Here is a 14,903-nt window from a genome sequence, read left to right on the forward strand (position 1 = left end):
ATGCATTTGTGTGTGTATGTGTGGTTGTGTATTTTGTTGCACTTGCATTAGTACAGAGAATAATAGATAATGCACAAAAATTAAGTTTTCTTACTTAATTTTCTTTCGCACTTTTCTTTTGGGGGATCATTGGACATTACTTTAGGTGAGTAATTAGCCTTTATCATTACTTGCATTGGCAACAGTGATGCAAATGAATGCCCAATTAATAGAGTACAAATCAAACTCAGTTGCGTAAATAACAGAGGAGGTTATTTGTTGCATATATATATATTACTGGATCTAATAATTTCGAAGAAGACAGATCAGATTGAGATCTTAAAACTTTTTATCATTAGCTACAAGGTTTTTGTTTCTATTCGATGAGCTTCCATTATTATGCTGTCTATAGCAACATTCTTTCAGCAACGTGAACCATGTTTCTTTTCCCCAGTCACTCTGAATTGCACTAAATATTAATTCTCTGAACTGCTATCCACATGCCATTCTCTTGTGCCAGAGTTGGGTACACAGTTATGTGCTCTGTGACACAACTCATGTCAGAGACGCGACAAGCCAAGACAATAAAATCTGATCCAATCGTTGTGTATCCTGTTTCTGCTGTCCTTTAGTAAGACAGCCAGCCTCCCACTGGTTGGCCTGTACAGACCACGGCCTATAGACACTTTGAAATTCAGCTGTATGAAGGACAGTCATGTGACCACTCAGTCCAAACCCTGGGTTCTGATGTAATGCAACCTGCTACTTGAGAGCACAGACCTCATTACTCCTAAAAACTAAATGATTATTATTTTAAATAAGCTTTTTTTTCATCTTGTTATTAGTTTACTACTCAACAGTAAAGTTTTGCTATAGAATAGTTGTTTTTTTTTATATAATTATTATTTATACCAACTAGGCGCGGTCTTCGTTGGTCTTATTGCTAGTTCCTGTAATCAGCAGCCTATCATTTCAAAAAGTAAAAATCCCATAGCTTTCGTGCTGAATAACTGACATTACAGAGCAAATAACCAGGCAATCTAAGCAGTATACAAACACCAGTCTGTTCTTATATATATTTAAACCATGGTTAAAATAATCACATTTCCCTACGGTTAGATTTGACTTTTTAGAATATACCGTTAACATTTTCGCAGTCTGAAATAAATGTTTATAAGATTTTTATTTCCAAAGAAACTGCCCTGCCCTTTATACTGTCGTATACAATATTTTTATAGTCAGTATATTGAATTGCATTAAGATTTTAAATAAATATTGAACTTTATAAGTATTTTTGTAATATGTAAAATGAATAGCATGAGTATCATATTTAAGAAACGTCAGTGAAAATTTCCTGACTCAAGTCGAGAATGTCTGCTATTTTGAGGACTGAAAACTGAATAGTATGCTTCATACACATAAAGTAAGTTTAATACTCATGTGTTTGACTTCCTCAAACTTATTATATATCGAATCATATTTTGTGATTAAATACCATACCTGCTGCCTCTCCAGTTTACAGATGTACTTAATAAGCAAAGGCTATGCCCCCTGCTTCGGATGACGCCGCTGCAGCGGAGCACGAATCTCTCAAACATGTGGCGACCATTTTACTTTTGTATTTTCTTTTGGGCCATATCAAAAAATGAATATGTGGGAGGTTCGGACGGAAAGAAATATTTTTCAATATAATATAAAAGCGAATTTTAAAAAATCAACCCAACCGCTGCTGCAATATTGTTACTGTTACACATATACATTTTGTCTTTTCCCCCCACTATATTTATTATAATACGCCCCCTTGTCGCAGTAACCGGAACTGCAGGACGGATGAGGCGTACAGTCCCAGACTGTTACAGCCTTTTTTTATGTTACTATCGCAGCCTGTATGCGGATCCAGCCAATCTCGACCCTGTGACGTTCAGTAAAGGCTGGATTTAGAAGGGTCCATCATAATATTTAACACACCCACCCAGCTTTAAACAGCAAAAGCACTAGTTCGCCAGCGGTGTCGGGTGGTGCAGCTTCTGGGCAAAAGCAAAAGAAAATATCTGCACCTGCTGAAACGTCTCTGTATTTTATTATTTTAGAGCTTTATACGTGTATAGTTTGTTATATATTCCTTATGCGTTTTGGTTTCGTGGTTGGGATGGGTGGATCTTTTTTCTGCTATTAAAGCAGCCAACGCGTTCAGATTTAGCTCTCATCGCTTCTCCGTGTAGCTCAGTGATTTCTGATTTTGGTATGTTTTGTACAATATTTCCGTGGACTTTCGACAGGACGGCGGCGTCTTCGCGTCGCCTTGTACATCCATCTGACCTATATGAAGAATAAGCCGTTTTCTTAACATATGCTTTCTTCTCAACTGCGGCTTGGACAAATGCCTTTGGAGTGTTCAGGCGAAATGAGAAGGTCTCTTCAGCACTGCAGTATACAGGTTTTGAAGATGGAGCGCAGCTATCAAGACCAAGAGAATACATTTTATGGATATTTTTTCTAAAATATATATAATTCATCCTCAGTGCCAGTTATCCTGTGCATTTAATTCGGCGTTGAGCAAAAATATAAGCATTAAGTTATTTAGGTCAGGAGTTCGTGGTGAATCTTCCCCGGCGTTGCATTGATATAGCCTTGTATCATACCTGACAACATATATTTTTTTCCAAAGCAAAAATAATAACACAGCCTCTCGCTTTACATGGATTTCTAAATTATGTGACGGATTATTCTGGAGTCGAACGCTGGTACCTTTATCCAGCCTTGCAAATGAAGACAGCGAACGTTTTAACTCGAATTTTGATAAAATCGCAGCTAATTAGATAGGGCTTGTGATGTATTGAGCTTTCTTATTTTCACCTCGATTCGGGTTAATCGGTACTTTCATTTGCTGAGAGTGGTAACTATGAAGATGATCCTGTTTCGCAAATTCCGAGTGTTGATCCTCATGGTGTTCCTGATAGCGTGCACCATGCACATCATGATTGACTTGTTACCAAAGTTGGAGAGACGAGCAGCCGGACCCAGCGCCGGCAACAGCGCCTGCTCATGCTCCCACAGACCGAGCGAAGAACCGCAGAGTTGGGGTAAGCAGCGGCTTAGACCGGGAGCCGAATCGGGCTGGCCTAATAAACATACTTTAAGGATACTGCAAGATTTCAGTAACGAGCCCAGTTCCAATCTTACCTCGCATTCCTTAGAAAAGATCACGGGGCCCGGGGATAAAACTGAGACTTTTAAAAGACTGGAGCAATACGCACGAAACGAAGAGAGCAAGAAGCACTTCATCCAGAACACGGGAGCCGAGAGTGAACCTGTCCAGGGCTCCTCTAGACTGTCGTCCCTCTTTGAGCAACCTTTGTACAAGATCCCCCTGCCGCCACTGACAGACGAAGACACGTTGTTTAACGTCAATACAGACATCAGATTCAACCCGAAAGCTGCGGAGGACCAAGAATGGTAAGAATGGATCATGTGTCTTTTGTAGCGGTTACATTGTATCACCTCTTTTTTGAATTGATGTATCTGTTAAATAATAGCAAAACAGCAACTTGGACATTTTAAGTATATGATCAAGGTACATGCAGTGGAGCAACCATAACTGTTCGGACGAATTTAATCACTCGTGATATATACAGTCCTTTTTGTAGAAGAAGGGACTTTACTCAAAAGATGCACTAGCTGAAATATTATTTGCCGTTATTAATCACTATAGTAGAAAACAAACTACTTATGAAAAACAAAACACTTATAACATCAGTACATCAGTAAATAGTTTTCTGTCTGATAGTCTTGTTTAGACGTTGAAAGTAACGTATAAGCGTTAAATCCTTCGACAGATATGTCAGCACGATGACGAAGATGAAGGATAACGCTGTGAACATCTGTGTAATGTTCTTTTGAACAGCCTGTCATTGCACTTTTGTTTCTGCAGTTTGTATGTTTTCTGATTTGAGTGCTTTGCTCAGTCTTTCATAATCTTACAACGTTTTTTTTTTTTTTTTTAATCAAAAACAGTATCCTTGTCTGAAGACCAAATGTTATATTTTCAGACTTACAGATTACAAGTTCCGTATCTCCATGTGGGCTTTGAGGCTATGAGAATGACGTATCCCAGAGCTGCTGAAATTGAGTTCCTCGAGATAGAACTCAAATTTTAATTAATGTTAGTTTACATATTCTTGCCTTTGCTCTGCCTGTGTTTCATTTCTTTTCGCTGGTTTGTTTCTTTCAGGCAGAATGAAGGGCACAAAGAAGAATTTAGCCCCACTGGGGAATCCTCTGTAGACACTTATCCAAACTGGCTGAGATTCCACATTGGAATTAATCGGTATGAACTGTATGCTAGACATAGCCCAGTCATGGATGCTCTGCTGAATGATCTGGTCACTCAAAGAATCACCAGTGTCGGTAAGTTTTCTGTGCTGTACTCTGGCTTTTCTTCCCTTTTTCTTCAATTTGTTAGGCTTTTTACATGTAACAGTTTAGCTACTGTTTACTCATGTGCAAATCCCGTGTACTGTAAATAAACAATCACATTCACATTCTGTGAGGTTTCAGTTTTGCATGCCGATTTCAAGACATCGCATTTCACAACATATCTGTGGGAGAGGAACAGGCAATAAAACAAATGAGGATGAAACGGCTTGTAGTGTCACAATGATCTTTTATCATTTCGCTTGTTACACAGGCTTCCCAGACAGCAAAATGACAATTGGTTCGACCCACGAGGATTTTCTGAATGGCTGCAGATCAATATTAGCTTTCAGCCTGTCATTTTATGCATATCGTCTTCAGATTTGTTCTGGAGCTCATTTATTCTGCATGTTTTCTGTCAATTAGCTGCACATGCTGAGAGAAAATTCATACACTCGTACAGTATTCTGGGGTGATGCTATGTACAACAGCTGTTTTAAGGTCTGAATTGTCACCGCATTGAATACGTGACACAAACATGACACAGTGGACATCTGGTCTTCTGAATAAAGGGCTGAATTGCTGTGTGTATTACATATCAGCAACTGACTGCCACTCTGTACACCAGAACTCAAAGCACATTTGTTTTAATGTCTTTATTAAAAAAGAACAAGATAAAGAGAGATTGCTTTTAGATTCCAAGCACAATAATTGGCCTCCTGAAGATAGGGGGAGACAGGAATGTAGGCGGTTTCGTTGATGCATCATTTCCAGCTGAATCATGAATTCATGAATTCACCTTGGTGCAACATAAATGTAGGAAATTCCTTACAGATCTGTTCTTGTTTATTTTTTAGACTTTAAGCGATTCAGGTAACTTTTGGATATTCTTCCTTGGGATGGATATGTATGTGTATGTATGTGCACTGTATGTGTGTGTGTGTGGTCCAGGTATACCTTACCACGTCCCCACAATGTGATGAATACCTGTTTTTTTTACCTTATGGGGACCAGGAGGAAAACTCTATTTTATAAAATTCCATGACTGCAGTGAAAAAACTAAAAATGCAAAAACTCGTGTATTTTATTTGGTTACTTATGGTTATGGTTAGGGCTGGGTAGGGGTTAAGGTTGTCATAGTTAGCATTAGCATTTTTCCCATAGATATGAATGAGCAGCCTCCAAAAAGATATAATTACATGACTCTCTATGTGTGTGTGTGTGTGTGTGTGTGTGTGTGTGTAAATTGAAAGGTTGGTGAAGTGCACCTGCTAAATTATCATTTCCTTCTGTCTTCATCACAGAAACCATGGGCTGAATCATAATTTAACAAATAATTTGATTAATTGTGAGACAGACCTACAAACAAAATAATTTCATAAGCTATAAATATATGTATTGTATGTCACTTGAAAAATGTGTGTCACCAGAGTTGCATAGCATCCTGTGTATTATGCAACTGTTGCAAAACAAAAATGCACCAGCTTTGCATAAGTCACGACATTAAAAACAGCTAAAGCGATGTACCATGGTAGCTATTAATTATTATCAATTTTATGGTGAATGTAATTAATTCTAAGAAAATGGGCCACAAATGGCTTTATTTGTTTGTTTGTTTTTTTAAGAATGTGTTAGATGAGTTTTTTGCAATTCTTTGAAGACCTGCATTCACAGTGGTTAATTAGAAACAAAATGTGAAACATACAAAAGAGAAAGCAAGGACGGTGAGTGAATTATCAAAAAAAAAACAAAACAAAAAAAAAACAAATACAGAACAATAAAAATGGACATGTACCTGCAGGGTTATTCACTCACTTGAGTAAAATTATGCCTAGTTTGTGATGCCATCCAATTTAGAAGAAGTCTAGTAACAACAGAGAGGTTAGTAATGACTGCGCATAGAGATCTGCAGGAATGTATGCATTGCTGATGTAAGGAATGAGAGAATAGACCATTAACTCGCTTTCTTTCAAGGTCACTGACCTGGGCTGTTCTAGGTCAATGGTCAGATGTCCCCTTTAGGTCCCTCAAACAATGGGTCTTTGCTGAAGACTGTTCATAAATTGAGGACAAAGGGTTGCTTCTGTTCAGTGCATGTGCCCTGCATCTCCATCATGTTGAGGATTGAAGCACAAGATTAACATTGTAGCATCCTATTTTCTACTAGTGTGTGTGTGTGTGTGTGTGTGTGTGTGTGTGTGTGTGTGTATATATATATATCGTAATTCACCAGAATATATATAATAATTTTCTGTCATTTATTTTCTCTTTATAAATATATCAGCTGTAGATAAAAGAATACATATACATCAATACCTTTTGTAGCTGAAACCTCAAACTTATTTTCCAGGAAACCAGTTTATCTAATTGCATCTTTGGTGCCTTCACAGTTTCTCCAAAAAGCCCAGGATACAGACAGGAACAGAGGGCTGCTTGCTAAGTTCTCATCATCAGTCTTCTGCTGTGTCCTGCAGCTTTGCCAAAAATATACCCAAAATGAATCACTTAGTAAAATCTCCGATTCTGTGTCTATGATGCAATGTTTATAAAATCTCAGATCCTGATGCTTTTATCCAAATCAGTGCACCGCATTCACCCCAGTATATGACAGTTTGTTTGTTTTTTCCTCATAATACATCTGAAACAGTGGTGTTGTCTTATATTTGGGGTCTAGTCGAAAAAGGTAATAGATGGCACCAAATGCAATCGTTTGTAATGAGTGTTTTGACTTACGGTAATGTAGATTTCCTGTGTAAGTGTAAGAGTCATACAGTGTGAGTGTCACGCCAGATGCGTGTGTTTAGCCTGTATTCCTGAGTGTCGTGTAAATTGTTGGCTTCCCTGGCTGTGGCACTGCTAGTATTAAACTGATAGTGGCTGTTAATAAAGATACTAGCATTCATTTTTAAAGAGCTGTCATATCATTAATTAATAAGGCTCAACCTTTCTCCACAACACATTTTTTTTACCCCCTTCATGTGGGTCTGCTGCATCGACAACATTCTGCGCCCCCAAGGGTTCGTAATACTCATTACCTCCCCCCGGCCAAATAATACATTTTTTGGAATATTTGCTGTTTAATACATTTATTGTAATCTGATCTATGGTTTATTTATTATACATTCTTGTCAAATTAGTTTTCTTTATAAAAGTAAGATTTGGTATTCCAAAAAAATGTTTTCTAAAAATAGTTGCCGAAAAGTGGGAGGTTGTCTTACATTTGGGCTAATATGGTACTTTGATTCAAGCAAATGGCATCAGACAGTCCCTGCAGCAATTGAGGGGGAGCCACTGCAGTCTTCTAATCCTGGGATTTGAACCAGTGACCTTCTGATCATAAACATAGCATTTTAACCTGCTGAGCTATGCACACCCCCTATTGTTATTGTTGACCAGTAGTTTCTAGGGTCTGATAAGATGACAAGGACCTTTGGATGAGTAAGAGGGAAAAAAGAGGCCTGTAACCAGAATGTCATTGTCCTTGTGACGCTTCTATGATGAAATGCACTAACTGTTCAGACTAGATCAGTAAATCCTGCATCGTGCTTTGTTTGAAAGATATTAAATTGTGGTTTTGTCATTTTCTGCAACAAACAAAACCCTTTCCAGAAATCTGCTTCCATTATCTTTCAGTGCTTGTTATTTGTAAGTATTTAACATATGGCTTTATAAGTACAGATGATTTATTCTGCATGGATTATATGGAGGACTTTCAGATAAAACTAGTGAACTGGATGGATTACATCACAGTAAAACATATGAATGTCCTGAGTAATGAAACTGTACTGACGAGCAATAGAACTGTTCTAATACTTTGTGTCGGTATTTACACATATATAGATTGCATTTGTTGCAGAAGTTTACATGCTAATTTCTTACTTGCTGAAATTGCTTATGTGAAGGAGAGAGGACAGTTCCACTGCCCTTCTTTATGTTTGTAACATACAGTTTATGACAGCTGATTTTTTAACTAATTTTTTTAGCTAATTTGGCTCATATATGAGGCTTAACTATTTTGTCAAGAAAAGTCAGTATGCTCTTTCAACTGAGGTGTGCTGCGCAGCCTAAGAATATCAGAGGCTGGATCTTGACCCAACAGCCCTGCCAAGACTTGCACTTATCTCTTTAATGATGGCCATTGTCAGATGTGCTGTATCACATTCTCATTCAGTCAAAAGCACACTGCAATATTTAACTGGCTCCTGCTCTTCACTGTTTATCTATCAATTTTAGTTCATTTTTTATTTAATATTTCATGTTCGGGTGCATGTACAGTATGATCATTTGGAACACATAACGTGTTCAAGCATTAGGTGCAAAAATGGAACCATTTCACTCATTTATGTGTTCAATTTAGACTCCGTGTGGCCTGTATTTTCATCGATATTTGAATGTTACTGAAAAAAGATATGCATGACCCCAAATATTAGTGATCCTTTTGGTTTCTGTTAGTTTTTTGGAAATAATCTCTTTATATAAAAGCAATTTCAAGCAGTCAGTGTTTCCGGATTTGCGCATGTAGGTGTAGGAAGTAAGTGTTGCAAAGCCGACTCTGACGCGTGACATCACCACTTTTCCACTTTTACTTTCACACATTCCACCCTAGGGGGGGGAGCGGGGAGCATGTTGTTTTGTATTACCCCAGAGATAAAAATAAGCAGGCCCCCAACAGTCCTGCTGCACAGGGCCTCACACCATGAACACAAACCCCTTGTCAGCCAGTGTAAATATGAACCCTCAGATATGAACTCAATGGTCAGTGCAGTTGGACAGTAGTAGTTCAAAAGTCAATCACTAACATCATCAGATGTCACTCTTAAAACCAGTAAGGTTTAATCGAAAGAAATCTATTGTATAGAGTATATGTCCAGCACCCTGCACCCTGATAATAACCTCTATGACATCATTAAATTTAATTACTGCTCATTTTATGAGTTGTATAATATATGAACTTGTGAAGGGTTGTTCCACGCTGAATGGGAGATCTGAAATGTTTATATTATAAAAAAAACGTTTGATATTTGTATTGCAATAGGATGCTATGCATAATTATGTCTAAAATTTAATCATTTTACATTAACTGAGTTGTAGGTCCCTATCATGATAATATACCTTTTGTATAGCAGATAGAATATTGGATATGGGATTTGACTTCTGAACATTAAATTATTGTAACAATGTAATCTTTATAAGGTGCTTAATCCCTTTAATTTTTTGAAAACTGTAATCAGTTTGTTGCTTACTATTTTCCTTTGCGATGCTTTTTAAATATCTGTTTTCTGCGGTCCTCTAGAAACACTGGCTCAACCAGTTGCTCTGAGTGAATCAGAGTTAGAGGTGCCCTCAATGTCAAGCTTCTGTATAGCTTTGTGCTCTCCCTGTTGATATTTATTTCAGCAATTGAGTTCATGCACTGTGTCTCGTCGACGGTCACTTCCAATACCGCCCGTTTGCCGTTTTGCATGCCGACGCATTCACTTTCAATGCCGTGGTTGAGAGGCGGGAAGATTCGCTAGACTGCTGTCAGCTTGTCGGCTTGTGCTTAGAGTTGTTTAAACTCTGACACCTTTCCATTAACATCAGCGGAATAAGCCTAGATAGCATGAATGAGGGCGGCCCAAGTGAAACAAACTTTGAAGGCCTCACTACACGGCTTGTTTGGCGTCACCGTTATACGGTGGTGTCATGTTGAGTGTAAAGTATGTACAACACAATAAAGACCTTAGGGCACTGAGCCACACCTCAGTGTACAGGGACCCGTGCTCATGTGGCTGCAATGTGTGTCAATAGCTTGAATAAGGGCCTTTTTGTGTGATTTTTTTTCTGAAAGGTGTCAGGCATCTGGACTACACATGAATCGGATAGGTCGGTTTCACCCATCTGCTCACTGTGTGATGAGCTATGTTTGGAACAGCGACTCATTCCTGCTGATGCATGCTTTTCCGTTCAAACTGTGTTTCACGTATGTGATGCATTAGAGTAATTAATAGGGTTGTATAACATACTGTTATGTGAAAATGCATGGGTGGTACCTTTAACTCTTTTCACTCCCTATGACGTGAAACACTAGCAGGTTGAGGTTTATCGTGCAGAGACGAGGACATTGTAGATCATGCTGTTAGAATGTGGGATCACAATTAGCCTTATGCTGTCATTAGCTATACATGCAGAGGTCCCCGGCGCATAGCTGAGGTATTAGTTGTAGCTGAGAAGACAGAAAAAGCATCCATTCATCCATCCATCCATCCTTCTATTTTCCATAACTTCGTACAGGGCTACATTGAGCTTGGGGTCTATTCCAACATCTATTTGCTTTTTTATTGTGAGTTACGATGGCTATATGTACTGTAATTTGTGTTGTTGATTTTCTGTTAGATGGCTAAATGTTCATGGGTTTTGTCTGGGACTGTGTATTACTGGTATCTTCTGGCTTTGGCTTTTTTGCAAGTATATATCACTGCAGCCAGTAGCCAGGTGTCAAGTGGAAGGGGCAATGTAGGAGGGGGTTATCACGAGGGGTAAGAGGGGTTTATAACGGAGGTTATGGTAACAGATGATAACAAACCCAACATTGCCCCTCCCACTCGACACTCAGCTCCTGGCTGTGGGGATATACTTCTCATAATTTGGGCTGGTAATAATGTCAGCCATGCTGTAGTTTGCAGGAAGCGAAGTTCCATGAAAGGGGGGACATTGGTTGCTGGCAGTAGAAGGTTGTTTGTTATTGAGTACAAATTACAGTAAGTTAAGGGAGATTCAAAAGCAGAGTCACTTGTTTTTTCCAGAATGGGACAGACCCAGCAGAGCATAAGTTTCTTGTATCTTATTGTTGTATAACATTGTAAGCAGGTTTAAAAGGGAACAAAAGAAGCTGTATGCTATTCAAGGGCGTAACTTTGGCTGGAACATTGGGGGGGGTTGAGGTCTCCTCCCATTACGAGGGAAACATGGTTATTTGGGGGGTTGTATTAGCGGGTTTTGATTTATTGGGGGGGACTACAACCCCCCCACCCTCCACGTAAATTACGCCCATGATGCTATTCCTGATTTTGCGGTGGTCTTTCCTTGTATCCTACCTGGTTGTTAATAAAACAATATTTTGTTGTGTTGCATTGCCCTCGCGGTGCTTGACCTGCTCCTCTCTCTGTGTTCAAACAGTCATAAGGTGCTTTACATGCTCTCTTTAACCTCCTGAGACCCAAGGGAAAAAGTGTCCTTCAATTTTAGGTTATTTGTCTTTGGAGGGAATAAGACATCTTACACTTTAGATTTTTTCAAATGTATTTTTATTTTTAATTTCACAGCATGTCTTCTTTAGTGTACAACAGGAATAAATATGTTTCCTTACATCAGTGAAAAGATAGATGCAAAAATAATATGTCCACTACAATGGACATAAATGAATGGGTGGGGTCTCAGGAGGATGCAGTCAATTTATGTATCTGGAAGTTAACTGTAGCCAGATAGTTTGGCTTCCTTTTTTTCTGCGCTGACGTTACTTCCCCAGTTTACCCAGTTATGCCCCGTACTCCCAGGGTTATAAACACTGAACTAGTTTTAAGTTTAAATAGGCAGAAGTTAAAAGAGAATTACATTTGCGATGAACACAGTACCACAAAGAAAAGGATCACAGTTGTTCTGTGTCAACAAACCCAGTGTGTGAATTTTCAGGTCCCCCCCCCCATACAAGCTGAAAATGAAGGTAGAACAGAAGGTCCAAAGGTCTACATCAGCATGACAGAGATAAAGTAAACTTGGACTGCACGAGCAGGAGCGCTGACCTTTGGTCTCAAATGCATTAATGTGTGTTTAGGTTACCTATGGGCAAATTCTGTGCAGCTTGTTTTTATGTTTTAGTGGTACTTATTAGCAAAGTTAATAGTACAGTGGCTAACCTTTAATAAGCTTTTCTCCATATTGAAATCCCAGTCCACATGTAAAGGAAAGCCTAATATTATTATTATGACATTGCATCAGTACATTAAATGTATGTAACTTTGTAGTCTTTAATTTTATTTATGCTTTTATTTTTGCATAGAGCTTAATTGTGTGTAGAAAAGTGCTTAGAGCTTAAGGTCCTTGAGCCGTGCCATGCACTCATCTGCTTTTCATGCTAACATAATCTCATGTCATATTCATAAGTTTAATAGCTAATCAGTGTGACGTTCCGTTGACTTTAAGCAATGGGGATTGTGTTGCCACATTTCTGTTAATTGCATCACCGCGCGTTTGTTGTTGGGCCGCTGACTCATTTGCGATGACAAGCCTAGCTTTGTGCGTCCGCTGTTGTTACACGGTACCTCCTTTCTAAATCTGTAACACGTTGTGCATTTAAAAAAAAAAAAAAAAAAAAGGATTGTATGGCGCAATGCAACAATCCCGAAGGATATCTGGATAACACAGCGGTTTTGCCATAGTGGGAAGGCATGAGTCAGCTTGCAAATCAATAGTCTTATAATGATGAATCAGCCATGAAAACTGTATTATGAAGATGATAGAGGATGAATTAAGACGACAAAGTAAGGGCAATTGAAATGAAGTATGACGTAGCTTCTTTTTAATTGTAGATTGAATGTTGTTGTTTTGACACTATGCATTGCAAACAAAGTTCACATGTGTGCTTGTATTTGTCCCCTAACAGCCATGAAGTCTGGAGGCACCCAGCTGAAGCTCATCATGACTTTCCAGAATTATGGCCAGGCCCTGTTCAAGCCCATGAAGTGAGTAGTTCCCTTCGTAATGGCACGGGTGCCTCTGTGATTGGTGTACTCACTTTAATTATAGGTACCTATGTATTTGTAGTCAGCAATTTGAGGGCACCTAGTTGAAACCAGGTGTTTTATTCTTATTTAACACTTAACATTTCATTATGTTTACTTATACAAGTAGGTAATAATAATTGAACTGCGTTCAAAAATTATATCTTTAAATAAAATAGGAGATCTTGTAAATGTTTAGTAGCAGATTGATCATGCCTCGTTAAGTGAAGTTTCAGCTTCAGGATTATGCATGTTAACCTTAGAATGAATGCTTCCAGATATTTGAGAGGCTAACCAGTATTAATAGATCAGTTTTAATTTTAATAGTGTGGTTATTGCTATTAAGATTTTAATTTTTGGGTTTTAGGCGTTTAGGTTCAATCAAAGCAAATCAATAGATTTGTAAGAAAATATTGTTTCCTCATAAGAAATGAAGTACTGCATTCTTAATTATACAAGTATGATGCAGCTTACACGGTCTCCATTAGATTATAATGAGGAATTGATTTTCACTTGTCAAATTGTAAGCTGCATTTTAAAGCTTATTCAGCTGCATTGAGATGGCAATTTCAGAATATCCTAATTTATAGAGAAAAAATGTGTGACCCACTAAGGTACATCTCCCATGGGATATTAAGAAATCACACAGTGCCGTGATTTTTATTTATTTTTTTGCAGAAAATTAGCCCTAAACTCTTGTTCAAAGTGCAGAGTTGGATTCCTCATAAATGTATTATTCCCCTCCACCTGCTCCTCTATAACTGTACAGAAATGCTGCCCCCGCCAGTGTTTTGCCGCGACAAAAGCTAGAATGCGCTGCACCATGTAATGACTTCAGCACCTGCTGTTTCAATAGACTCCCTGCTGACTGCTTAAGTTCTGGGATTCAGAAATGTAACGCCGTATTGATCCCACAGCTGTCTTGCGTGAGATCGGCACAGGCTCGGCTCAGAGATGTCTCGGCGCGTGCAGCGCGGCTGTCCTCGTGATGGCGTGACAGGGAGAGCGTCCGGGGTGGGGAAGGGGGGCTTTTTCCTGCGTGTCAGGCGGAGAGTCACGGCCTCTTATGGAGGGAGTTACGAGACACTGGAATTATGGTGTCAAATTTGAGAATTAAGCGGCGGCGCCGCCACCAGATGGCCGCGGCTCGGGGTGCCGCGAAGGGAGTGGATGGCGGGTCTGGCCCAGTGCTGGCGGGGTGGGGGAGCTGCAGACACAACCTGCCTGGTCTGGTAACGTGCCGGTTTGGGCAGCACAGGGGGGGCACCAGACCTACTGCAGGTCCCTGGGCCAGGCCAAGCGTGATCATTCCAGTAGATGCTCTAGACGTGCATCTAAAAATTTCCCGCTTCTCAAGTATTTATTGCCATAGAAGATTCCATATTTCTAAGCAAGTATTTCCGGATAAAACCAAAATTTATATTATAATGCACTTGGAAAAGATCCCAGCAAGATAAGCAAACGTATTTCTAAAAAAAAAATTCTATTAAGCATCACTGCACGTTTATTTCGCTAAATGATCTAGCTACTTTTGCTTCTCCAGAATATCTCCCGTGATATCGTAGCTGAATAAAGTGAGGCGTTTAGTCTTGCTGGTCTCTTGACATCCTTTTCTCCTTCTTCCAAATAACAAGCTGAACAAACAGCAGCATGCGGGCTAAGGCTGACAGATCTCCACACACACACCGCTCCTGCGGCCGCTGGCCGAACCGCCCGTCCTGTGTGTATCACGCAAACTGCTCTGATCCTGCT

At 39.3% G+C, this 14,903-nt stretch overlaps 1 protein-coding gene across 2 annotated transcripts in view; it reads left to right on the forward strand.

Moving 5' to 3' along the window:
- Nucleotides 1-1,937: 1,937 nt before the first annotated feature.
- The window catches only part of fam20cb (FAM20C golgi associated secretory pathway kinase b), a 45,502-nt gene continuing 32,536 nt past the window's right edge, over nt 1,938-14,903 (forward strand). Inside the window, exons 1-4 of one of the 2 annotated variants that reach the window (XM_023809210.2) lie at nt 1,938-3,062; nt 3,177-3,435; nt 4,211-4,386; nt 13,034-13,112. In XM_023809210.2, coding sequence (XP_023664978.1) covers nt 2,882-3,062; nt 3,177-3,435; nt 4,211-4,386; nt 13,034-13,112 — 695 coding nt within the window. In that variant the 5' untranslated portion in view covers nt 1,938-2,881. Of the gene's footprint in view, nt 3,436-4,210; nt 4,387-13,033; nt 13,113-14,903 lie in introns of both variants that reach the window. The other variant, XM_023809208.2, reaches the window with a different exon arrangement.

This window comes from Paramormyrops kingsleyae, chromosome 5 (genome assembly GCF_048594095.1).
Source record: "Paramormyrops kingsleyae isolate MSU_618 chromosome 5, PKINGS_0.4, whole genome shotgun sequence".
Lineage (NCBI taxonomy): Eukaryota > Metazoa > Chordata > Actinopteri > Osteoglossiformes > Mormyridae > Paramormyrops > Paramormyrops kingsleyae.